This window comes from Eleutherodactylus coqui, chromosome 6 (genome assembly GCF_035609145.1).
Source record: "Eleutherodactylus coqui strain aEleCoq1 chromosome 6, aEleCoq1.hap1, whole genome shotgun sequence".
Taxonomy (NCBI): domain Eukaryota; kingdom Metazoa; phylum Chordata; class Amphibia; order Anura; family Eleutherodactylidae; genus Eleutherodactylus; species Eleutherodactylus coqui.
The window spans coordinates 108,648,336-108,675,997 of NC_089842.1; the positions used below are offsets into that span (position 1 = coordinate 108,648,336).

General features: G+C 46.1%; 1 protein-coding gene across 2 annotated transcripts in view; it reads right to left on the bottom strand.

The window, feature by feature from the left end:
• Nucleotides 1-27,662, bottom strand: part of ARHGEF16 (Rho guanine nucleotide exchange factor 16) — a 59,823-nt gene that overhangs the window by 23,712 nt on the left and 8,449 nt on the right. For both annotated transcript variants that reach the window (XM_066607376.1, XM_066607375.1), the window contains 4 exons: nucleotides 24,221-24,275; nucleotides 6,009-6,178; nucleotides 3,260-3,316; nucleotides 2,212-2,372 (listed from right to left, as the gene is read on the bottom strand). In XM_066607376.1, coding sequence (XP_066463473.1) covers nucleotides 2,212-2,372; nucleotides 3,260-3,316; nucleotides 6,009-6,178; nucleotides 24,221-24,275 — 443 coding nt within the window. The remainder of the gene's footprint in view (nucleotides 1-2,211; nucleotides 2,373-3,259; nucleotides 3,317-6,008; nucleotides 6,179-24,220; nucleotides 24,276-27,662) is intronic.

A 27,662-nucleotide genomic window follows, 5' to 3' on the forward strand; every position in this document is an offset into this window, starting at 1 on the left:
AAGTCAAATCCAGAAATCCCAATCACTTCATGCAGAACTAATAACGGTTTTATGCCTGAGGGCGGATGACTAGGATTTTCTTAGATCCTTTCCCTGTATCATGCTTCACCAGAGGCAGAACGCATCAGATTTGCCTGGACACATCGATCACCTTCTCCAATGTGAGGTGCAATATAGACCTCTATACCTTCACTCTGTACCTTCTGAATTGGGACCATCTCATGGTGCAGACATAAGTTTGCTGGTTACTTGTTTAATTAAAAAGCTTTCTGCAACCCAATGCCAGATACCACACATCATCCATTATACAGAGGGAGCCGGGCCAAGGGGCTCATTTTGTTCAATTTACTAACATTTTAGTTGTGGTTTAGTTACAAAGCACAAAATGGAAAATTATGTATCAAATCCAGCTCTGCTACATCTGCAGAAGAATGTTAACCCTGTAAATTCTGAATTATCAGTGGAGCAGCCAGTCCATAAATCTATAGAAGTTGTTAGATATAGATTTATAATGATCCAAGCCTTGTACCTAGACATTAATTCTGGGGTTGGAGAGCAACAGCCAGGAGGAGACCATCAGTCCAGGGATTGGGAGTAGATATATACTGTAAATACGGCTGGGGCAGGATAGCTTATGCCGCCTGTCACATCTTCTAAGAGAACTGCACTTTTACGGGACATTATATGATGTAGCAGAATGGACTTTGTCATTGAACACCCCCTTCACTGCATCATTTGTGCATCATGCACTTCACCTGCGGTCCTATGTAAACCACAGATAACGCTTAACATTACAACGACTTCAGCTGAATGGCATACTCAACCCTGCTACATATGTAAAGAATGACCGCAGAGTGCAGATAGACGATGCCTACGTCTACAAACTGTAGAGATCTGGCTCCAAGCACAGAAACATGCCAGTTGTGATCTAATATATATATGAAGCAGAGTTTAAGTTGTCATTCGACCATTTATGGTTAAAATATTCCTATCTAAACAATACTGTCATCCAAAGACCTATTGAGTTACTATGTATGACTTATTAACCCAATATAGCACACAGGATAAAAGTTTTGGCCCCCTCAATTATTAGGTCAGTCTGATGGTTACGGATTTTATAGAATACGCAGACAGCTTCCTCCCATCTGGGTTTGCATAACTTCCTGTTGTCAGTTTAATCTTTTATTGTGTGATGGGGTCCCTGTAGCACTTCTGACCTCTGTAGATGCTTCAATTAGCAGGGCTGGGGCCACTACTGGGATTAAACTGCCTCCTCTCTGGATCCCATTGAAACTGTTGGCCAGGAGACAATTTCCGTATAGAATTAGGATTTTATTTTTCTTTTCAATTCATTTTATTCCTACTACTACATGCTATAACAAGAGCTCGGACGCACTGAGATGTGGAGGGCTGGCTGCAGTGAGCAGCAGAGGAACAACTCCCATACATTTTGGTTCATAAGCCTGAAAGTAGAAGGATTTTATACAGAAAGGGGTTGAATTGCTGCCAAGTATTCTCACCTCTAATGTAAATATCAATTTTAATTCAAAGGGGGTCAGACTGACCCACAAAAGTACCAGAGACCATCCAAGCGCTGATAAAACCCCTACTAAGAAAGGCCTAGCTGAAGACACCCTACCATTAGGATCACTTGTACTAGGGTCTATTTCTAAAGTGCCAATTTTCTTATTACACATCAGACATGCGTATGTTCTGTATAGAGCATGGGCGCTCAATGTGGAGATATTGGGGGTCCTGGATCTTTGCAGGACCATCAAGAGGAACACAGAAATCTGCACAAGAAATAGTCTGGACTGGAAGGCACATTCCTTTTGTATGTAGATCCCAATTTGCTTTTTAGAAGGTCATTAAAAAGTTATGAAATCCATTGAAAAGCCTATACATCTCTGAACCACGGGACCCAAGAAAAGTAGTCTTTAGTTTGAGAGGTCTGGTTCAACACTACCCAGAAAATGTAAGATTTTCATCTGACGTTTCACTTTAAGATGTCCGTAATGAGTTCGGTCTGGACATCCTTGGGCTAGAGTTAAATTTTGGAATGACCTGTCCAAGAATGGTGGGCAGCTAAATTGAAGAACCTCTTACTTTGGTAAAATTCGTACAATTGTTCAAAAATGAATGATCACTGCTGGCTGTGGTTCGGTTTCACAATAAGAAAAATATATTACCATACCAGTGGAGTTTGATTACCTTTTGCTGACTTCAAGGATATCTGCGATGTTGGAGAAGAGATGATGGTGGTCTGTTCCATTGATGGTCTGCTTCAGCTCCTCAGACTTTTTGAAGAGTCGGAAAAGGATGTCAAGACTATGCTGATAAGAATATTCTGAGGTGATTATTTCAAATATGGCCTGCAAAGAGAATACAAAGTACGGTAAATACAGGGCAAAGTCTGAGCAAACATTGCATCCCACCCTTAAACAACTGTTTGTCTATTCCATTGTAGGTTTTAGGAAACTTATCAAAATAAAGACAAAGCTTCAATGGGGCTTAGAATGCAAGAGTTCAAAACAGGGGAGTAAGAGGTTCTAGATTCCAACTGATGCTTTAACATGCCTCCAGTTGAGAGATACTTATGGGAGTACATATCCCTCCCCATACTAGTCTGAATACAACCTTAACCCACAAGGAAGTTGGAGATTGCTTGCCTCATCAACAGCTACATTTAATGGGTATGGCTGGTAACAAGGTCAATGGTGTTGATTTTGTAGCCCTCCGGCTGTTGAGAAACTACAACTTCTAGTATGCCTCAACATGTAGTTATGCAATAACTCTGGAGACTAAGACCCTGCATAGATAAAGCAGGTCAGATTTGTTCTGTCCAATTCAGCTTCCCCAGAGTGCGTTGGTATGGGTATCTCAGATCCTCTCCTGATCCACAGAACAGACACATGCCTGCCTCCACCAAAACTGGATGTCAGCTTGGGTTTGCACAGTCGGTGTATCCAGCTTTTCTATCCTGTGGTTCTGAATCATAAGTTTCATTACTAAAACAGAGACCAAAGTTGCAAGTTTTGGCCTTAATTACAACAGGTTTCTGTTAGTTTTCAGCATTTGCGCCGGACCGAATAGCAGTTGACTAGGTTTTGGTAATAAAAGTCTACGGTTCCATCCAGGCTTCCATCTGGATACCATTTTTTGGTGTTCCAGAAGGAACAATAGGACTGAAAGGCTGGATATACACAAAGGCTATGTGAACCCAGCCTTAATAAATTTACATAACAGTAAAATGTTCTACCTCTTGTCTCTTGCGTTCCTCTGGTGAGATTTTATCTAGAATTCCAGATTCTTGTACCTATAAAAACATGAAAAACATAATTTTTGGTTCAGTAGTTTATATCCTTCCTGCTGACAAGGTGCTTAAAAAAAATCTGCATGACAAGTTCACATTACTAGATGCCCCCAAATTTTGGTAGAAATGCAAGAAATGTTTTATATTGTACATTGAAACCCACAGTTGTCCATCAAAACAGCATTTTAGGCTTGCAGTATTGATAGCCCATTCTCTGGAGAGGTCATCAACATCTGTTTGTTGGGGGTCCAATTCCAACACCAAAGATGATAAGCTGAACGAAGGGGCACAGTTCCCATCATTATTTACCAGATAGGCACAACCAAATGTATGATGATGTACATGGTAAACAATGAAGTTCAGCCAATTGGTGGGGAAAGGGGTGCTGACAGTCAAACCCCCATGATCAGAAATTAATTGCCTATCCCAGCGATAGGCCATCAGAAAACACCATATGCTTATTCATCGTACAATGAGTTCTGGAACTTTTTTGTGCAAATATATTGCATTTCAATTCATAGACAATAGGACCAAGGCTTATTGCTAGTGAATGAGAATATTTTCCATGACCAGTTGCAGTGACCTTCAAGACCAAATCCCCCCCCCCCCCCCCCTAAATTAATATTTAACATGCCTAAAGTCCACCAGTTGTAGTTAGATCTGGAATTTAGTACAAAAGTGTCAGCACTCGTTATTGTGAGCCAGGCAGGAGCTAAAGCAAGAATCTTCAGATCTTCAGGTGTCGAATATAAGGACACCTGTAGATGTGATGCAATATATAAATAAGCTGTAAGTAACAGTCCAGCCATGATATTCAGCAAGCCGGATGACAAAGGGTAGGATTGTAATAACCAAGGTGATCTTACACACCGACCCATTGTCTTACTATCAATTATAAGACTTGTCCTGACATATTGTAGGATTGTAAAACAAGGCACAGTCACTCATCTTCAGGAGGTTACACAATGACTAGAACAGAATTACTACTAAAGTAATATGTACACAGGTTCATTAGTCACTATATGGAGCTTGTAAGATGTGGTTTCCTTACTAGAAAAATGAGGTGTCAAACAAGTTATTTTAAAAAAAGGTCTCACATGCCCCAGACGAGAAGTGGTAAAGTGTGGCTTCATGGATTACCTGCTTAAGGAGTGTCCACTGTATATTTACAATAGGTGGTCCTGGTACTTAAAACTTGTGCAAGTTTATATTTAGGGTGCAGGTTTAAGCCGCTTCCCAAGCAACAGAGACTGACGAGCCCCCAGGAGAGAAGGCAGAAGCATTTTTTACTTTCCCTTTATAACAATGACTGGGAATTGAAAACCAAAAGCCACAAAACCACACAAACATGCAGCTGTTTTGGGGTTCTATAAGACCTGTAAAAGGGGGGCTGACATTGATTTGCAGGAATATTGCCTTCCAAAAGGTGGCGCTGCAGAGGTATTGTTCCATCTTCCTTATTTGCAGACATTTTGAAAATGGAGAAGAATTGCAACAACCATCAATTGCAGAACTTTTCTGCCCCCAAGGTCCAAAAAGGTCCGGGCCCTGGACATTAGCTTAGGGTATAGGCTCTGATTGTGAAAATAAAACGATTAGTGCAGGTGCTGCAAACCAGGTTGCCACTCAAACATAGTGAAACAAGGGAAAAAGCTGAAGCATTAGATAGGCCATTAATAGTAGATCAGGAACCTGGGATCCCCACCGATGAGCTGTTTACTGGATTGGTGTGCTCATGCATCAACCAGATTTCTGCTGGAAGCAAATAGCTCCATTGCCAATGCAATGGTCAGGCTTGGCATTACAGGCAAAGTTATCATTGAAGTGAATGAGAACTTTACCTGTAATACCAAGCCTGCTCACTGCAGATAGAATTGAGCTGTCCGCTTGCCTTCTGCAAATACAGGGGAACCCGTACACAGAATAGAGTTAATAGAAATGGACAATTTCAGCTAAAACGATCATTTGCTGGCTGAATTTTAACAAGTGATAGTTCTGGCTGAGGAATGACAGTCGTCTGGATAGAGGTTGGTCACACTTTAATTTTTCGTCGGTAGTTGGATAAAAGATCTTTCATGTACGAAAGGATGTTCCCAGAAAGAGGTTCTGCCTATTGGCCGGTGTCACTGAACACTCATAGCTAGTTTGAAGGACTGCGATGGACAACAGGAGCTAAAATGCATATGGCCAAGCTTTAAAAAACAAACGATTGTTTGCCACTTCTGTCTACTTAGTTCTACAGTCCCTAATAACGAGCAGATCGTAATGGTGTGGTCAATGAATATCTATGTAATACAAGGGCATGCTTGGTATGCTACAATCAGAGCCTCTTAAGGAACTATGTGTGGTCCAACAGGTAATATAGAAAGGAATTATCCAAGGTGAACAATTCCTTTAAGGTTTATAATAAACTGCAATTGGAAGCAACGACACTATGGTACAGGCTTGTATGAGATTTCAGTGCCAAAGAGCATCTGAGGTCAAAAGCTCCAACTACAAATCTACAACCCAGAAGGGCAGAGCAGTGATCTACTTGTACCATCTACTAAAGACAATATTTTCAGCAAACACTATTTAGCAGCTCTGCCCAGTTAGAAGCCACATCTTTCATCAACGGTGCTTCTGATCAGTGAAGGTCCCTTCCCATAATTGTTTTAACTTTTATTTGTATGCAAATAGAGGACATTGCTCCTACCTGTGGCAGTTGGCTCCAGATGAGCTGAGCAGGTCGATAACTCTTAACCACGATGCCGTCATCAGGTTGGGGCTCAGCTTGGGTGGAGTTCTCCTCCAGAAGATCATCATCGGACTCCTGGTTGTTGGAGTTGAGCCCCCTTTCTCTGTACTCCTGGTACAACCTGGGGTCTGGAGAGAAAAGACCATTGAGGAATATGGAAACACTCAGCAAACTCTTTTCACAGTGGTCCTCAACAGTTCTGTTGAAAGACGACAGGAGTTTAACAGTCACATTGTCTCTGCTTGTGAAGGATGAACCAGACAGAGAAAGCCTCCGGAGAGCGCCCAGCACCACATTCTCCTCTTCTGTGCTTTGCTCCATGGTTTGATCTAACATTCCCCCACATAGTAGCTCATATTTTTCAATCGCCAAAGTAAAATTCTAGCCAAGTGCTGAATTTAACATCTTGGACTCAAGAAATTGACACCGTTATACAAATAAAGATGTATATGAAAGCTTAAAAAATAAAATAAAAATTGCTGAAATACAGAAAGATTAGTAAGCAAGCTCTCACTCCGTGTAAATAGGCAGTTCATCTTCAAATGACTGCCTGTTCACAGAGAATGGAGATGGGCGACCAGAGGAGATCTCCAGCACACCCCACCTCTATTCATTAAATGACTCTCGCTCCCGTGTGAAAGTGGCTGTGCTGCAATCATGGCAATGTAAAAGTTTTGGTGAAGTTACATTGCTGAAATTGTTTTAGCATACAGTATATCCATAAGACGCACTGATTGCCAGGACAAGGTTAGATACTGCATTGTGTTGGCATGGAGTCTGTGCTGATGACACATTACAGTATATTAACCTGCTTTTTAGACAAGTGCCCACAAAAGAGACGTTCAGCCTGTCATCTTACTGCCAGTAGACTACATCATTCACGATACTACCTGAACATTTCCATAACTTTCCTCCACTAAAATTAAGGCCTGGACCCATTCCTCCAAGACAAACAAGTTCCAAAACTCCCACAGACGAGACATCTTGTTTGTTGGAACAACCCTTAAGATGGCTATTCCCATCTTAAAAAGTGAAGGCCTATCACAAGGATATTGCATTACGGTAGGATTGGTGGGGGTCTGACCTCTGGTAGTGATTCTGGTAGCCACAAAGTTGCTTTTTCCTGCATAGAGGTGGATCTGGCCACCCACTATGAAGGGGACACAGTTCTAAGGCAGCACTGTGCCCTCCTCATTCTAAGGACTAGTGGGGCACCAGATTGGACTACCACCAATCAAAGAGCTATGCCATTGTTTCTTAACCTGGAAATAACAGTTTATGGAAAAGTATCTACCTACACTAACAAGGAAGTAGTAGATTGTGTCAAAAACATCCCTAGAAGGCGAAGATTTCAAAATAAAAACTTTATTTTGGACATATCGTGCCAGTAAATGGACTGGAGAAAGATATTCTGCAGGGATTTGTCAGTGGTTCTCGAAGAAGAGGCCGTCAAAGAACTCGCTGGTTAGCCATAATCACGGCAGACACTAGCATGACAATTTGCCAGTTAAAAAAAAAAAAAAAGCTGTACATGATATGAAAATGGCGAGAGTTGATCCATAGGGTGATTCAGAGTTAGCAATGACTGTATTCATCATCATTCACCACCTACACTCATAACTTATTTCTTCCTTATTAGCTATTGCAAAGTACTCTAATAGAAAGCAAGTTGAAAATACAAAATACACCGATAAACTCCTATTCTGAGAACTGCGAGATATATAATTAAACTCTGACGAGAAAAACCTGTTCTGCAACCTTGTGACCTAGGTGGATGATGATAAAGTTGTGAGAAAGCAAGTGAAACAGTCCATGTGTCTCACGCTATAGGGTTCCAGGTTACAGTTACAACACAAAAACCTTACACGTTTTCCAGGGTCTTAGGTGACCTAATAAAGTTCAATAGATCAGTATGCGTAAAAAAATATACAGCATAAATCAGTAGTACAGCTGGATACAAGAAATGCTGTAATATAGGTCTTTAGTGAAAAATGCTTCTTCCTCCAATCGTGCTTCCCCCTCCTTCTAAATGGTGATCTTACTTCAAAGGAACCAACAGATCAGATTACATTTTGCCCATAGAAGTCTATGGAGAGGGTAGGGGAGAGAGAAGTAGAGAGAAAGATGGTGCTGCAGCTAGAAGTATTTTACTGCTTAGGCTCATTTATATCAGCATGGGAGGTTCCATTCATAACCTCAGTCACAGATTTTTGAATTCTCTCTCCCCTCTACTGTTAACTATTCCTTCAAGTTACGAGTCATTGGCAAATTTGATTGGTTTCCCTTCAATACCCTCCTCCAGAACATTTATAAAAATGTTAAACACTGGGCCTAGGACAGAGCCTTGTGGTACCCCACTTGATACATTCTTCCACTTGGATGTGCCACCAGGTATTAGTGTATCTTGACGCCACCAGGAAGTCCTGGTGGAGACCAGACTGCCTAGGAACGCCCCCAGAAGGTAACTGGCTGGAGAGAAGGCTCGCCATCAGGTCCTGCCAGCTAAGTTAAATTATCCTGTCCCCTGTGTCAGCCCCGGCCCTGTAATCAGCACTGCAGGTCTCCCTTTCTCTACTGCATACCCGGCTGTTTTTAGCTCCCATGCTGTCCCACTGCTGCTGTTGTCCGCTACTGGCTCCCCACCTGTTCATACAGCTCTCCGCTCCCGGCTCCCCTGCTGTGAATTGTGGTCCCTGCAGGCGTTTTCCCGGCTGGTAATACTGCTCCCCTGCATAGCATGTGGCGTCCACGCTCCTAAACAACTCCACGTGGCTGGCCTGTCCTGGGGGCGGCTGTAATCGCCGCTCCAGCAGTTTGCTTTTTGGCGCTACGCTAGCACATGCTGCTCTTCACTCCCCGCTGCTGCTGTTTCACTCGGACGGTGCAGCTGCTGTTTCAGTCGGCTGATGCAGAAAGCTGTTGCATCTCCCCGCTCACAGCCGACGTGACAGCTCCCGTGCCGCCTCCTCTTGGCGGATCCCGAGATCCCTAGAGTCCTGCACGGTGGCGGCTGTATCTCCACGGCAGTGCTACATGTAAAGCAGCATCGTGTGTATTGATTGCTGCCTGCCATGGACGGTTAAGGATGATGTTCCTTTTAGGCTTAGATTATTACTTTTTAATATTTTCATCTTGTAACATGCAATTATTTATAACTAATCTAAGCCTAAAAGGAACACCATCCCTAACAGTCGACGGCAGCCAGCAATCAATACACACTGTGGTGGTAGGACCTTTATGACGTCACCCAACAGGGAGCTAGGGGTGTGAGAGGGCGTTCCCCCTGTCAATCCCCTAGCTTCCATTTATGACCACTCTCTGAGTACAATTACTCAACCAGTTGTGAATCCACCTAACTGTTGTCTTGTCAATTCCATATTTGGTCATTCTTCTGTAATTATGGCATGAGATACTTTGTCAAATGCTTTACTAAAGTCAAGATATACTATATCCACTGCATTTCCCAGTCAGTGATTCTGTCATAGAAGGAAATTAGATTTGACTGGCATTACTTGTTTGTTACAAACCCATGCTGGCTTTGGTTAATTTCTCAATTCACATCCAAGTACCTATCATTGTAGGGAAAACCGACAATTAGATATACAGCCTGCATAGTAGAAAACTGGTAGAAAATAGGATAAATTGTATAACGGCCAGCTATAGTGCAGTTGCTCCTGTACACATGGCAGCTTGTGAAGAAAAGTCACCTGACAAATCAGGTATGCTTGATGGAGCTTACACACTGACAAACACGATCTCGCCGTTCAAAAATTATGACTTTTTTCCTGTGATTTTTGAGTATCAGAGCTGTTTTTCGCAAAAACATCACTGCCATTTCTGATTTTGCTGTGAAAGTCAATAGCATTTTCTAATGTTAAAAATTAGAGATGAGCGAACATCAAAATGTTCGGGTGTTCGTTATTCGGAATGAACTTCCCGCGATGCTCGAGGGTTCGTTTCGAACAACGAACCCCATTGAAGTCAATGGGCGACCAGAGCATTTTTGTATTTCGCCGATGCTCGCTAAAGTTTTCATGTGTGAAAATCTGGGCAATTCAAGAAAGTGATGGGAATGACACAGAAACGGATAGGGCAGGCGAGGGGCTACATGTTGGGCTGCATCTCAAGTTCACAGGTCCCACTATTAAGCCACAATACCGGCAAGAGTGGGCCCCCCCCCTCCCAACAACTTTTACTTCTGAAAAGCCCTCATTAGCATGGCATACCTTTGCTAAGCACCACACTAGCTACAACAAAGCACAATCACTGCCTGGATGACACTCCGCTGCCACTTCTCCTGGGTTACATGCTGACCAACCGCCCCCCCTCCCCCCCACAGCGCACACAAAAGTGTCCCTGCGCAGCCTTCAGCTGCCCTCATGCCACGCCACACTCATGTCTATTTAGAAGTGCGTCTGCCATGAGGAGGAACCGCAGGCACACACTGCAGAGGGTTGGCATGGCTAGTCAGCGGCCCTCTTTAAAAGGGGCGGGGCGATAGCCCACAATGCTGTACAGAAGCAATGAGAAATAGAATCCTGTGCCACCGCCATCAGGAGCTGCACACGTGGGCATAGCAATGGGGAACCTATGTGCCACACACTATTCATTCTGTCAAGGTGTCTGCATGCCCCAGTCAGACTGGTAATATGTACCTTAACAGTAACCGCGTTGGTGGTAATGTGGTGGTGACTGAGGACCTAGTAGCACGGTTGTATTTTGTTGGTTTTCGGAATGCGGCCAGGATTAAGTGGGCCGTGGCGGGGGGATGTGTGGGGGCTCTCGTTGTGTCGGTAAAGGTGAAATTCTTGGACTGCCACCAGACGAACCAATGTAAAGGCATTTGCCAAGAATGTTTTCCCTGTTGGAGGAGGAGGGGGATGTTTTTGAGGCACTACGTGTCCTCTCCACGTGTCCGTGGTTATATGCACCTTTACAGTAACCGCGTTGGTGGGAAATGGCCTCGCCGCTATCATGTCTTTGGGAAGCCTCTGTTTCCACACCCCAGAGACATACCATTAGCAGCGGTATAGGCAGAGGCCAGAATTCGTAACATTTCAGCCGTAGCATTAGGACAGGCCCCACTAACATATCACTAGCAGCATTATAGGGGGAGCGCAGTCTTCGTTCCATGTCAGCAATAGTAGCACTCAAGACAGGCCCCAGTAACAATTCCGAAGCAGTATAGCGGGAGCGCAGTCTTCGTTCCATGTCAGCAATAGTAGCACTCAAGACAGGCCCCAGTAACAATTCCGAAGCAGTATAGCGGGAGCGCAGTCTTCGTTCCATGTCAGCAATAGTAGCACTCAAGACAGGCCCCAGTAACAATTCCGAAGCAGTATAGCGGGAGCGCAGTCTTCGTTCCATGTCAGCAATAGTAGCACTCAAGACAGGCCCCAGTAACAATTCCGAAGCAGTATAGCGAGAGCGCAGTCTTCGTTCCATGTCAGTAGCCTTAGTATAGCCAAGGCCCAAGTTACATTTATGTAGCTAAAGTGTAGGCCAACCCCACACACCTTTCTGTACCATGAGTGCAGGCGAAGAACATACAAATTGCTATGATTACACTGTAGGTGAGGGCCCCAAAAATTTGGTGTACCAACAGTACTAATGTACCTCAGTAAAAATTGGCCATGCCCAACCAAGATGGCAGGTGAATCGCTTTGGTTAATGTGGCTTAAGTGGTAACTAGGCCTGGAGGCAGCCCAGTGTAACGAAAAATTGGTTCATGTTAAAGTTCCAACGCTTTTAAGCGCATTGAAACTTATAAAAATTGTTCAGAAAAATTATTTGAGTGAGCCTTGTGGCCCTAAGAAAAATTGCCCGTTCAGCGTGATTACGTGAGGTTTCAGGAGGAGGAGCAGGAGGAGCAGGAGGAGGAATATTAGACACAGATTGATGAAGCAGAAATGTCCCCGTTTTGGATGGTGAGAGAGAACGTAGCTTCCATCCGCGGGTGCAGCCTACGTATTGCTTACGTATTGCTGCTGTCCGCTGGTGGAGAACAGAAGTCTGGGGAAATCCAGCCTTTGTTCATCTTGATGAGTGTTAGCCTGTCGGCACTGTCGGTTGACAAGCGGCTACGCTTATCTGTGATGATTCCCCCAGCCGCACTAAACACCCTCTCCGACAAGACGCTAGCCGCAGGACAAGCAAGCACCTCCAGGGCATACAGCGCTAGTTCAGGCCACGTGTCCAGCTTCGACACCCAGTAGTTGTAGGGGGCAGAGGCGTCACCAAGGATGGTCGTGCGATCCACTACGTACTCCCTCACCATCCTTTTACAGTGCTCCCGCCGACTCAGCCGTGACTGGGGAGCGGTGACACAGTCTTGGTGGGGAGCCATAAAGCTGGCCAGGCCCTTAAAGACTGTTGCACTGCCTGGGATGTACATGCTGCTCGATCTACGCACATCCCCTGCTACCTTGCCCTCGGTACTGCGCCTTCTGCCACTAGCGCTGTCGGCTGGGAATTTTACCATCAGCTTGTCCGCAAGGGTCCTGTGGTATAGCAACACTCTCGAACCCCTTTCCTCTTCGGGAATCAGAGTGGGCAGGTTCTCCTTATACCGTGGATCGAGCAGTGTGTACACCCAGTAATCCGTCGTGGCCAGAATGCGTGCAACGCGAGGGTCACGAGAAAGGCATCCTAACATGAAGTCAGCCATGTGTGCCAGGGTACCTGTACGCAACACATGGCTGTCGTCACTAGGAAGATCACTTTCAGGATCCTCCTCCTCCTCCTCAGGCCATACACGCTGAAAGGATGACAGGCAATCAGCCGGTGTACCGTCAGCAGCGGCCCAAGCTGTCTCTTCCCCCTCCTCCTCATCCTCCTCATGCTCCTCCTCCTCCTGTACGCGCTGAGAAATAGGGCACCCTCCTGTCTGACTATCCAGCGGCATACTGTCTTCCCCCGCCCCCGTTTCCGAGCGCAAAGCAGCTGCCTTTATGGTTTGCAGGGAATTTCTCAAGATGCATAGCAGAGGAATGGTGACGCTAATGATTGTAGCATCGCCGCTCACCACCTGGGTAGACTCCTCAAAATTACCAAGGACATGGCAGATGTCTGCCAACCAGGCCCACTCTTCTGAAAGGAATTGAGGAGGCTGACTCCCACTGCGCCGCCCATGTTGGAGTTGGTATTCGACTATAGCTCTACGCTGTTCATAGAGCCTGGCCAACATGTGGAGCGTAGAGTTCCACCGTGTGGGCACGTCGCACAGCAGTCGGTGCACTGGCAGCTTAAAGTGATGTCGCAGGGTGCGCAGGGTGGCAGCGTCCGTGTAGGACTTGCGAAAATGTGCACAGAGCCGGCGCGCCTTTACGAGCAGGTCTGACAAGCGTGGGTAGCTTTTCAGAAAGCGCTGAACCACCAAATTAAAGACGTGGGCCAGGCATGGCACGTGCGTGAGGCTGCCGAGCTGCAGAGCCGCCACCAGGTTACGGCCGTTGTCACACACGACCATGCCCGGTTGGAGGCTCAGCGGCGCAAGCCAGCGGTCGGTCTGCTGTGTCAGACCCTGCAGCAGTTCGTGGGCCGTGTGCCTCTTATCGCCTAAGCTGAGTAGTTTCAGCACGGCCTGCTGACGCTTGCCCACCGCTGTGCTGCCACACCGCGCGACACCGACTGCTGGCGACATGCTGCTGCTAACACATCTTGATTGCGAGACAGAGGAGGAGGAGGAGGAGGAGGAGGAGGAGGAGGAGGAGGAGGAGGAGGAGGAGGAGGAGGGTGCTTTAGTGAAGGAAGCATACACCTCCGCAGATACCACCACCGAGCTGGGGCCCGCAATTCTGGGGGTGGGTAGGATGTGAGCGGTCCCGGGCTCTGACTCTGTCCCAGCCTCCACTAAATTCACCCAATGTGCCGTCAGGGAGATGTAGTGGCCCTGCCCGCCTGTGCTTGTCCACGTGTCCGTAGTTAAGTGGACCGTGGCAGTAACCGCGTTGGTGAGGGCGCGTACAATGTTGCGGGAGACGTGGTCGTGCAGGGCTGGGACGGCACATCGGGAAAAGTAGTGGCGACTGGGAACTGAGTAGCGCGGGGCCGCCGCCTCCTTGATACTTTTGAAGGACTCCGTTTCCACAACCCTATACGGCAGCATCTCAAGGCTGATGAATTTTGCTATGCGGACGGTTAACGTTTGAGCGTGCGGGTGCGTGGCGGCGTACTTGCGCTTGCGCTCCAACAGTTGCGCAAGCGACGGCTGGACGGTGCGCTGAACTACACTGCTGGATGGGGCTGAGGACAGCGGAGGTGAGGGTGTGGGTGCAGGCCAGGAGACGGTAGTGCCTGTGTCCTGAGAGGGGGGTTGCATCTCAGTGGCAGGTTGGGGCACAGGGGGAGAGGCAGGGGTGCAAACCGGAGGCACTGAACGGCCTTCGTCCCACCTTGCGGGGTGCTTGGCCATCATATGTCTGCGCATGGTGGTGGTGGTGAGGCTGTTGGTGTTGGCTCCCCGGCTGAGCTTTGCGCGACAAAGGTTGCACACCACTGTTCGTCGGTCGTCAGGCGTCTCTGTGAAAAACTGCCAGACCTTAGAGCACCTCGGCCTCTGCAGGGTGGCATGGCGCGAGGGGGCCCTTTGGGAAACAGTTGGTGGATTATTCGGTCTGGCCCTGCCTCTACCCCTGGCCACCGCACTGCCTCTTGCAACCTGCCCTGCTGATGCCCTTGACTCCCCCTCTGAAGACCTGTCCTCCTGAGAAAGCGTTGCACACCAGGTGGGGTCAGTCACCTCATCGTCCTGCTGCTCTTCCTCCGAATCCTCTGTGCGCTGCTCCCTCGGACTTACTGCCCTTACTACTACCTCACTGCAAGACAACTGTGTCTTATCGTCATCGTCCTCCTCACCCACAGAAAGTTGTTGAGACAGTTGGCGGAAGTCCCCAGCCTCTTCCCCCGGACCCCGGGAACTTTCGAATGGTTGGGCATCAGTGACGATAAACTCCTCTGGTGGGAGAGGAACCGCTGCTGCCCAATCTAAGCAGGGGCCCGAGAACAGTTCCTGGGAGTGCTCCCGCTCCTGAGCAGGTGTTATTGTAGTGGAGTGAGGAGGCTGGGAGGAAGGAGGAGCAGCAGACAGAGGATTCGGATTGGCAGCAGTGGACGGCGCAGAACTGCGGGTAGACGATAGGTTGCTCGAAGCACTTTCTGCCATCCAGGACAGGACCAGCTCACACTGCTCATTTTCTAATAACCGTCTCCCGCGTGGACCCATTAATTGGGCGATGAATGTGGGGACGCCAGAAACGTGCCTCTCTCCTAATCGCGCAGCAGTCGGCTGCGACACACCTGGATCAGGAGCTTGGCCTGTGCCCACACCCTGACTTGGCCCTCCGCGTCCTCGGCCGCGTCCACGTCCTCTAGGCCTACCCCTACCCCTCAGCATGCTGTATTACCAGTGATTTGATTTCACAGGCAGGAAATAAATTGGCGCAAGACTGCAGGCCAAATATAATTTTTTACCTTTTTTGAAAACGATAGGCCCCACTGCCTCTAGTGAATGAATAATCTAAGTTTAATAACTGTGCTGTTTTCCTGCTAATGTGTCACAGAACGTGAGGGTAGCAGAGTTATTAACTGTGGCAGAGCAGGTATTTTTTTTCCCAATTAAGGAAAGCAAATGGCGAAGCCAGGAGTAAAACGTAGCTGGGTGCGTATGATTTTTAAAGGTGTCACACGCAGCCGACACGTGTCCACAGCCCTTAGGACGGACAGAGGCCGGACAAATAGAATTATTTTCCGTTTTTTGGCACCAAAAGGCAGCACTGCGTATATTCTATGAACATGAGAAGTTTAATAACTGTGCTGTGTCCCTGCTAATGTGTCACAGAACGTGAGGGTAGCAGAGTTATTAACTGTGGCAGAGCAGGTATTTTTTTTCCCAATTAAGGAAAGCAAATGGCGAGGCCAGGAGTAAAACGTAGCTGGGTGCGTATGATTTTTAAAGGTGTCACACGCAGCCGACACGTGTCCACCGCCCTTAGGACGGACAGAGGCTGGACAAATAGAATTATTTTCACTTGTTTTACAAGCAAAAGGCAGCACTGCGTATATTCAATGAATAATAACTGTGTTGTGGCCCTGCCTATACAATTCTTTCCCTGCAGTATCAATGGAGGGTGCAATGCTCTGCAGAAGCGATTTTGAGAAGCAAAAAAAAATGCAGCACAGCTAACAGCAGCCTGGACAGTACTGCACACGGATAAATATGGCCCTAGAAAGGACCGTTGAGGTTCTTGAAGGCTACACTCACTCCTAACACTCTCCCTGCCTATGCAGCACTTCTGTCCCTAATGCCGGGTGCAACGCTCTGCAGAGGCGATTTTGAGAAAAAAAAAATTGCCACTGCTAACAGCAGCCAACACACAGCTATCAGTGGCCCTAATAAGGACCTTTGGGGGGTCTTGAAGCCTACACTAACTACCAATTCTTTCCCTACAGCAGCTCCGGTACAAACAGCACTGTCCCTCATCTAACTCACACCGCATCTGAGGCGAACCGCGGGAGGGGCCGACTTTTATGTTCGGGTGACACCTGATCTTCCCAGCCACTCACAGCAGGGGGGTGGTATAGGGCTTGAACGTCACAGGGGGAAGTTGTAATGCCTTCCCTGTCTTTCAATTGGCCAGAAAAGCGCGCTAACGTCTCAGGGAAGGAAGTGAAAATAACCAGAACACCGCATGGTGTTCGTTACGAATAACGAACATCCCGAACACCCTAATATTCGCACGAATATCAAGTTTGGAAGAACACGTTCGCTCATCTCTATTAAAAATGCATCGCATGAAAATTATAAGTTCCTGCTTTGTGGTGCGATAAAAGGAAGCTCCAAAAGGGAAACGTGGGAGACAAAAAAAACAAAAAAGACCTGCAAAAAAAATAAAATGCAGAAAGATAGAGCATGTCACCATTTTTTTCCTCACAACAGTAAAAACTTCGCAAATGTGAAGGAAACCATTGAAAATCATTGGTTTCATAATCATGCGTTTTCACTCACTCTTGCATCACCTGAAAATCACGCAATTTTATCGCCAGCGTGAAGGCCCCCTTAGTCCTCTGTTCTGAATTCCGTCCAGGGTTTCTGGTACAACACTGCCTAAGCCAATAGTTGTACTATGATACAAATTAAAAAAATATATATAAAATTGCAAAATGTTTTTTTTTTTAAATTGGCAATAGCAAATGCCAGTATTTTGGCATGATAAAACTGCGTTCGTGCAAACCGATCACTTGCAGTTTGGATTGGATTCTCCTCCTTTGCAAAGCTTCCCAGCACTAGGAACGTCAGTAGTGTCAGAATTAGGTAAAATACAGTTGGTAGTTTTAGCAAGCATGGCAGTAGAGCGCCAGGGACGCTCATTCAGCAGTCATACATGTGCAGCTACAAGGAGACATCAAGAAAATACAGTTTGCGCATGATTTCTGCAAAGCATGCTCTACAACGGACATTTTTTCTATTGAGATATGATACCTATGTAGATAGGTTAGCTTTATAGGGTCACAACTGTCAAATCAGACACTATTAATCCCCACCTCTGAAGCCATAAAAATAAATAAATAAATAAAAACACACAGGACACTGTTTTTTGGTGATAAAGATGGCAATCCGCTGTAAATGCAAGAAAAAAAAATTACAGCAACACACTTTTTTTCTCATTATATAACGAAAACCCAACAGAATCCATTACAGTCGATAGATGCTGCCGGTTGCGGTTTGTGTCCCTTATATGACATATCTGGCACAGCATTCTTTTTGTTCCTCTGATGGAACAGACACATTAAAAAAGTTTTAAGGAAATCTGAATATAGCTTTAAAAGGGATACACTTTGAAGCCTGACTCTTAGCTGAGCCACGCTGGTCTCTTCCCGCCTTCTACATGAAGACTGACAGCTCTCTGCTCTATTGTGTATAGGGAGGTGGCTAACACTCTGCAGCAGCAGGGGAAAGGCATGGCCTGCTCATGTGACTCTGCAGCAGCAGGGGACAGGCATGGCCTGCTCATGTGACTCTGCAGCAGCAGGGGACAGGCATGGCCTGCTCATGTGACTCTGCAGCAGCAGGGGACAGGCATGGCCTGCTCATGTGACTCTGCAGCAGCAGGAGACAGGCATGGCCTGCTCATGTGACTCTGCAGCAGCAGGAGACAGGCATGGCCTGCTCATGTGACTCTGCAGCAGCAGGAGACAGGCATGGCCTGCTCATGTGACTCTGCAGCAGCAGGAGACAGGCATGGCCTGCTCATGTGACTCTGCAGCAGCAGGAGACAGGCATGGCCTGCTCATGTGACTCTGCAGCAGCAGGAGACAGGCATGGCCTGCTCATGTGACTCTGCAGCAGCAGGAGACAGGCATGGCCTGCTCATGTGACTCTGCAGCAGCAGGAGACAGGCATGGCCTGCTCATGTGACTCTGCAGCAGCAGGAGACAGGCATGGCCTGCTCATGTGACTCTGCAGCAGCAGGAGACAGGCATGGCCTGCTCATGTGACTCTGCAGCAGCAGGAGACAGGCATGGCCTGCTCATGTGACTCTGCAGCAGCAGGAGACAGGCATGGCCTGCTCATGTGACTCGGAACTTCTTTCCAGAGTCAAACTTCAAAGTGTATTTATTCTAAAACGCTGCAGTGTTTCAGAATAAAGCACCCATGGGGGCAACAGGCATCCTTGTCCTGAGCTCATGCTGTCTGTGGTACCAGCAGCATGAACCCAATGTCAATCCCTATAAAGCAGTGGTGGATCATGGCAGACAGAATATGGCCATTTAACCATCTTGGGCTCTGCAGCAGAAATAGGAGCTCCTAGAGATATATTAAGAAAGGACTCTAAAGCATTATGCATCTAAAAATCAAGACTGTAATAAACTTGTGTTTTTAAAGCAGTTTGAATTAGAAAAATGAAGCTTTTCCCCCCTCGTTCGAAGAGGTCACCACATGCTACAAATCCTGTAACGTGCTGTGAAGTACAACACTTGGCTGAAGGAGGCAGGAATTAGCTCCAGTAAACATTCCAGGGTGTGTGATCTGCTCTGCAGGATGCATCTTTTCTACAACAACCTTCTCTGAAAAACACCCTACTGCAGAGTTAGATCAATGGGCAAGGTATGTGATAAGGTCAGATTAACATCTGCATTGGAACCTCTAACTGAAGGTTCCATCACAGATCCGGCTCAAAATGCCAGAAAAAAAAGTGCTACACGCACACAGTGCTTTTTCTTCCATCAAAAGGTTGGGCAGCTGGGCGGAAACCAAATGGATCCCGTGGTACTGGTGTATCTTGTCTCCACCACAAGTATGGGTAGAGACCTAGTGATTGGCTGTATACACCCAAACATAACTGATTGACTGCCTGGAGCAAGGTCCTAGCAGTGTGAAGACTAGGGTTTGCCTTGGATGGAGGGTTAGGGTTAGTTTAAGTGTTGGGCTTACATTATTAGATGTAAAAGGCTAACACTTAAACTAACCCTAACGCTGCATACTAGGCGACCCGTCCCTGGCAGCCTACCATCATCTCGGACAACAGCTCTTGTCCCGCTCGCTGCAGCAGGGGTAACCACATGTGCTGCGGGGACAGGAGCGTGGAGGATACTTAGTGGTCTCCAGCGCAGGGGGACCAGTAGTGGAGATGAGAGTACAGCGAGGAGAGCAGCGGGGACCGCAGTGACAGCGCTCGCTGCTGCAGTGGGCGCAGGGGGAACGGGAGCCCAGATTGGCAGTGCGGCGGAGAGGAGCCCGGAGCACACTGAGGGGGGAATGGGAGTGGAGGTGGCAGTCCGCTGATAAGAGCAGCGCGGAGCTGAGTGACAGCGGTCCTGGCTTCAGCAGTGGCCGCAGGCTACACGGGAGCAATGTCCTCACTGCCACAGTACTACCCGATCGGAAGATAGGGGCCTGACAGGGGTGTTCCCTCCTGCTAAGTGCTGTCACACCCCTAGTTTCCAGTATCGACAAGGAACAACAGTACCGGACGCAGTTATAGTCAACGAGGTCCATCCGATGCAGTTTGGTCCCTAAACGGAGCAGGAAATCGGCATCCCCAATGCAGGTGTGAAACCACCAAACCCTGGAAATACAAGAGCCTCGTTCCAAGGGGTTCCGTTTTTCTCGCCAATTTCTAAATATTCTTTACTGGATTTTATCTCCTACACAGCTACAGTATTAGAAACTAGAGACTTATTTTACCAAGCACGGTTAGTACCCAGCTTTCCACACACCCTGCATAGCATGAACATTTACATTGCTTTGTAGAACAATCAACTTCCCCTCTCCTACTACATCTCACTTATTTGTCAGTCTTCACTGTAGTTCTAGAATTCTAATCATGAACCAGGAGGCTCAGGATGCAGAATACAATTTCTCCTAGGAGAACAGAAATGAAAGGGTTTGATGGATGTTTTTCCACAAGCAATGCTGCACATGGAGCCGCCGTCTATGGGGCCTTGTGGAGGGAAGTCTTGGATTGTGGACATCTGGGGGTCACAACACTGACAAGACACAGATTGCTCCTCCCCGCTTTCTGACTGTCACTGTCTACAGCAGGAACAGTTTGAATACAGACATAATCCCACAAAGGAATGTGGCTGGGAGAGCAGGATCTGTAGCTCTACCTGATGCGGCTCTGTCCTCCCTGTATAGACATGTTCAGCACCAGTGTTACAGCTACAAGTTACTACAGGAAGATGGAAATACAAGCTGTGAAGTTCCGCAAAATCTTCTATAGGATAATCCTTAAACTCTACACCACACAATTTTGTGCGGGATCAGTAGTTCATACATGTATCACGGCTATCACAGAATATATGGGTCCGATGACACAGATTCCGTGTCATCGCTAGGAAATACAGTAGTTTAAAAAGAAAATCTACTGTGCATGCTCGACGGCGCGCCGTGTGGACCATCCGCCATACAGATGAAACCAAAAGCAACCAGGTTCGCGCAGATGCCGCTGCTCCCAAGGCCGCAGTGTGCAGTAGGCCTTAGGAGCAATGACTGGGAATTGTGAGCCAAAGCCATAATATCCATGCACAGAAAGTTGTTTTTAGGTGCTCTCTTTAAAGGACAAATGATATCCTTCTTGAGCCACATTTATAGGCCTCTCACTAGCCAAGCCAGAAAACTAATGTACACTGATGATGGGCAATCTCCCCAAAACAGCTGCCTGTGTATGGTTCTTCTGTCTTTGGCTCACATTCCCTGTAATTTTGATGGCTTGTTTTAAAAAGGCCGACACTGACTTCTGCCTTGCAATAAGTGGTGCTACAGAGGTATTGTTCCATCATCCCATTATAATGTATGGGGAACTGTATACAAGGTCATAGCCATCATGGTCAGAGGGATGTGACCATGACGGGTGGGGAAAGTGGCCGCCCACATCCCCGGGTGAACAACGCTTTTAACTGGATCCATGTCTTTGGAATGCAGATCCAGTTGAAAATTCAGCTGTTGAAGAGCGCCAGCTTCTTGCCCGGAAGGTGAAGGCAGCGTGACAACATCACTGCATCGCGCCATCTCTGCCAAGCTTAAGGCTTGTTCACATGGGTGTATATACACAGCGTATTACGCTGTGCTGAATCCCCATTGGAACATTCAGATGAGGGCATTTTCACGCATTTTTTGGTTGCGTGAAAAAATATGCATCATGTCCTATTAGGTAACGATAGAGGCCATTGAAGTAAATGGACTTGTGTAAATATGCAGTGGATATACAGGAAACGTGTGTAATCTCTGTATTTATGCAACAGTGGGCCTGTCAGCATTTTTTTACTGTGCGTAAGTAAATAAGTTATATTTTACGCACACAACTACATGCCAAAGGGCCAAAATACACAGGGGATATGCAAGGTTCAATTCCGCAAATATGCTGCATATTACGCAACTGAAACCCGCATATGCTCACGTGAACGAGCCCTTATTATTCTGCAGGAAAAGGATTCGGTGAGCATCTGGATGTGGTTTGTATTTTAGTTGGCACAAAGGGGGCACCAGTACTATAATGAGGCTTAATAGGGAGACCCGTATTATTACTATATGTCGGTATGACTACTTCAAGAGGCGCACTCTAGTACGATCTAGGGCTATGTGGATGAAGTGTTTGTGTAGATTTGGAGAAAAGTTGGGAATATGCTGAAAGTGCAAAGACCCAAAAATGTCTCTGCCAATTTCTGCAGAGATGAGTCACCACAGAAGGAAGTCACCAAGGCAGTCCAGGCTGGATAGGTAAGAAAAGTGAAAGTGAATGACTCCAACTAGAGGATGTCATTCTATTAACTTTATTACTTATCTAATCCAAACAAGTTGGGGAGCGAAGTCACAGGCTCAGGTCCAAAGTTTACTCCAGGGCCCATAGGAAGTATTAACCACTTGAATACCAAGCTCTGGACACGCCTAAGGGGAGAAGAGTTCCCCACCCACCTAGTTAGCGGAATGGAGGGCGATTGCACCTTAAGCCTAATTTCATAAGGGCAAGCACGATTTTGAACCGTAAAACTTAGCACGATATTGCGCTCGGGAAGGTGCAATTTCCCTGCGGATGCGAGGCGGTTTTTGTGCTTTTTTTCTGGAAAGTAGTGATCCTTCGACTTTTAGTCAAAGTGGAGGATCATCAAATGGCTCTGGCATGCACCTCACCTGCTGTATGATGCTTTGCTGGCCTCATTGAAAGCAATGGGCGAGGCCGGGGAGGGGGAACCAGGAGAACATCTTCACTTAACCTTCCAAGTCTATTTTAGTAGTCTTACCAGTCCAGTTGAGAGGCAACTGAAGGAGACCAAAGAGTAAAGGGGAAAAGTCAGTGCAGTGACATCTAAAGTGAGAGTACCAAGCCAAGTTATTCTGGAACAGAGGAGAGGGAGAGACTGGGAAGAGGAGAAAAGACCAGTAGAAAGAAACAGAAGTCAGTCAGTGCAAAGTAACAAGCCATTACCAAGTCAACCGTTTCTCGTCCAAGCCAGCCAACTAAAGCTATAGTGAATGATGCATGTGGAGTTTGTGTTCTAATAATGCCGGTGATGATCTACTTCATGCAAATGTAATGCAAATGCTGTAACGGCTACCAAGACAGGAACTGTCTTTATCTCAAAGTGTTAAATGGATTTCATCTTACAAGTCATCAGCACTGAGGTACCACACAACACTGCAGGAGAGCAAGGACTACTGCCCCATTTTTGTTTATTTCTCCAATTTTTTATATTTTTTTTGCTCGGAAAGGGTGCCTACCTGTGCATGAGCTGGCGTCATGACAAACTAACATTTTACCCTACCCAACTCCGTGGGTAGCACACAATAAGAACTGCCAAGATATTGCAACTGCAGTTATGCCATACCCAGATCTCCTTTACCACCTTTTCAGGAGAAAGAGCAGAGCCACCAAGACTACCATTTCGATTAACCCTTGCTGCTTACCCTCTCCTGGGTCTGGGGCACTGCATAAAGTATATAAAAAATCTTGACCAGCTTATCAGCAAGGGCAATAGATTCTAGATCCTTCTAGATGTAAAGTGAAAGCTATGCTAAGGTTCTAATGAAGGAAGTTGAAGATTGACAATAGTTTGCCTACGGGATGAAGCCTTGTAGTTACATTCTTGTACATGGGGCAGTTCAGTAGTAGCTATATTCTTGTACAGTACATGGTGGAAGTGGGCAATGGGTAATAATAGACAGTGATGGCCACAGAGCACCACACTTATGAAAGCCAATAGAAAAATCTGTATTTCTTGACAATGGCACCCAATCACAGTACAGCTTTCATTTCTAATGTTTGAGATAAAATGAAAGCTACACTGCGATTGATTGCTACGGTGTCAGAGGTGGGCTACTTTTCCATGGCCCACCCTGTAGTAGTTATATTCTTTGTACATGGGGGACAGTATTATAGTAGCTACATTCTAGTAGTTCCTGGATATACAATCTCACTGAATCATCTCCGACATGATCACAAATCTCTGTAATTATCTGTACGCTGACCATATATTCAGTCTCTCACTATATGAAATATTCAGCAGTGTTAATGACTCGCTGCATTATTTATACCAACTCCCATATAACTTAATTGTGTTTCCTCACACTGATCACTCCTCATCCATTAATCTTCTGCTATATTAAAGATTTAATTTACTAAATTTATTAGATTTCAGCTTAATTACTAATAGAGAATTACATTTTCACTCACCGTCTTTAAAGGAGCCGGCCAGGTTTCTCTGAAATCTCTTCTTCGCGAAGGTTTTCTGTAGAATAAAACACAGATAAGGAATTGATTGCTTTCTTCATGGCATCTGCAATATGCAACATACCTGCCAAAAGTACTGTGGGGTTTTTTTTTAAGGGGTGGAGCTTATACAGTTTTACATATTACCTACTATCTCCTGGGTGGAACATAAAATTACTCGTTAAATCTCAAACTGTGTTAAGCACTAAACTATTGATAGCCATCATCATTATAGGTCATCAACAGTTGATTGGCATGGGTCTGGCGTTCAGGATCTGCGCTGATTGAAGAGGCTGCACTGCTGCCACTTCAATTAGCAGATTGTGGTGATCTTGTGCAGTGGACCTTCACTGGACAACTACTGATTACCTATCTAGAAGATAGATCATCAATAGTTTAGTGTTGAAAAAACCCTTAACATATTCAATTGTGCAATTGTTAAGGTGAGCTCCCTCTAGTGGTGTCTGCAGGCAGACAGATTTTTTTGCATTTAATTATGTGTTAAAGGAAGGAGGGAATTTGAAAGTCTTAGGGCGGCCCTCTCCAAAGCCACAGATATCATATTGTGGTAGCACAGAAAATAATCCCAAGTGACAAACTCAGCTTTGCTATATGCACATGAATTGATGTTCGCTGTTATATACTATGCTATGCACTAATCTGCACAGAGTGAATGTAGACCTTACGGGAAACTATCATGCTCCCCTCACTAAATGCTTTCTATGCGACTCTGAATGGGTGTTGAACTTCATTTTAGGCCGCCTGCACACGGCATGTCTGGAATTCAGCCACGGAAGACCTGCAATTTATTGTGGAAATTTAAAATGCTTGCAGACAATCTCGGATTCGAGAGTTTTTCTGCACGGACATACAGCAGATCATCCGCGTGAGTAATGGAAAAAAAAAATAATTATTAAAAAAAAAAAAATCATCGTAAGCCCATTGGTGCCTTCCCACACCTCCCTGCCTTGTCTCCCAGCAAGCTGAAAAGAATTAGCTTACAAATCCGCAATGCATCCACAATGTAACTGCGGATCGAACGCTTTCACAGAGATGAATGGAGCTCTTCCGCGCTAAAAATGAAGCATGATGTGATTTATTATTTGAATTCGCAATTCAGATCTGCATGTGTGCATGGAGAGGCGGAAGCTCATGCTTTCCTATGGGGAAACTTTAACAGTGGACCATCCACGTGGGTGCCGATTACGGATTCCGCAACTCAAATCTGCCCATGTGCTTCCAGGAACTGTTAGTAACCCAACTACTCATACTGCAGCTTTAATGAATTTTAACACAACTGCCAGTAGATGGTTGTGCCCCTATAGCTACAGAACATGGACTCGCGAGCTGAACTTTGGCCATTGTAGGGTTCTATGGTAATCCAAGTTCTGTTCAGCAGAACTGCAGGGGTTCGATGTTGTGGCTATAACATGGAATGGTCGGAGAATTCTCGCAGCGGGACCCGACCCAAGTGTCTGTAGAGAGCACCGCGGACTTACTGGCTCCCGCAACTCCGGCTCTTTCATGTGCCGGCTGCCGGGCAGCCGACGCATGCGCAGAGCGGAGCTGGCGGCCGGTGAGCTACGTTTCTGGGCGGGGCTCTGCGAGCCCCGCACAGAATTAGAGCATGTCGCGGTTTGTTTGCTGCGTGTGCTGTAATGCAATCCTATGCAGGCGTCCAGGGGCGGAAATTCTGCGGGGAATCCCGCCACGGAATTTCCTCCCGTCTGCAGGCGACCTAAAGCTGCTAGCAACACACAATGTCAATGTCACAGCCATATTACATACAGGAGGAGTATATCTCTGTATTGGGCTGCTGCACTGAGGTACCATATGCCAGCACAGAGCCTACAGACATATAGTATGGAGTCAGGCTCTTGACATAATACCGTGCAGGCTCTGCTGTGTACATGAGCCTCGGGACCCACAAGTGTAGCCGATTTATCGCTGCAGTTACTTCTCTGATTTTACAAGTTTGGATTTCTGAACTTCCAAGCACTTCAAATAATCTAAATATTTCTAATAGGATTTGGCTCAGGACTAAGAAGCAGGGAAGAAGCTTCACTGAATGGACAGGAGCCCATGATCTACAAGGGGTAAATCACCATACAGTTATTTATTCCTATGAATGCTCATCATTTACATACAGCATGGAGGAGACCCTGCTCCACCTGTAATGGGGAGAGGACCACATGCAAGAGGGGTCCACAGAATGCCAGTTGAACAAGAAGCTTTATTAACTAGTGGCATAACCTTCCTGAGCAGTATTTAAAGGAAATACATCATATATTTTTTAAAACATGATTTTTTTTGCTTATTTGCTTTTGTTTTCAGATTGTAGATTTTTTACTCATTTTGGCACACAATTATGGGTGCAGTCATTTTCCCCAAGTCACTATTTACAGCAGCAACATAACAACTACACTGAAAGGGACTGACTTCTATGGGAGAGTATTGTGGACATGTTCCATGTTTCCTGCAGCAGTCACTGTGCAGGGAGGGGGAAGGAGGTAAGATATGACCATCACTTATTGTATATGGTGGATCCTGTGTATATGTGTGTGTGTTACCTTTCATAGTAATCTTGCCTGTGATTATAAATTCTCTACAGGACAGGAAGTATCAGACTACTATTAGGCTTAATGGTTAGTGTGAAAAATCAAGCTTTCAGGATTTTCTTTATTAGCATAGTAAATCACAGAAAACTGCACACAATTAAACTTCACAAAAAAATACTTTAAGCAAATATTTATCAAAAATAAATAATTAGAAGAATGGCCAGGGCTCTGAACCTTTGCTGGAGATCCTACCAGGACATAGAATCATAAAATCATAGCATTGTAGAGTTGGAAGGGACCTCCAGGGTCATCTGGTCCAACCCCCTGCTCAGTGCAGGACTCACTAAATCATCTCAGACAGAGGTCTGTTCAGCCTTTGTTTGACGACATCCATTGAAGGAGAACTCACCACCTCCTGTGGTAACCTGTTCCACTCATTGATCAGCCTCAGTGTCAGAAAGTTTTTTCTAATATCTAATCTGTGTCTCCTCCTTTTCAGTTTCATCCCATTGCTTCTAGTCTTTCCTTGTACAAATGAGAATAGGGCTGATCCCTCTGCACTGTGACAGCTCTTCAGATATTTGTAGACAGCTATTAAGTCTCCTCTCAGCCTTCTTTTTTGCAAGCTAAACATCCCCAGATCAGTTAACCCTTCCTCATAGGGCATGATTTGCAAATCGCTCACCATCCTTGTAATTCCTCTCTGAACTTGTTTCAGTTTATCAAGGTCTTTTTTTTCAATTGGGGTGCCCAGAACTGGACATAATTAGACCTCATCTAGAATACTAAGGAAGAGAAGGGGGAATAGGATAATTACCTCATATGAGCTAGACTATGCTTCTATTAAT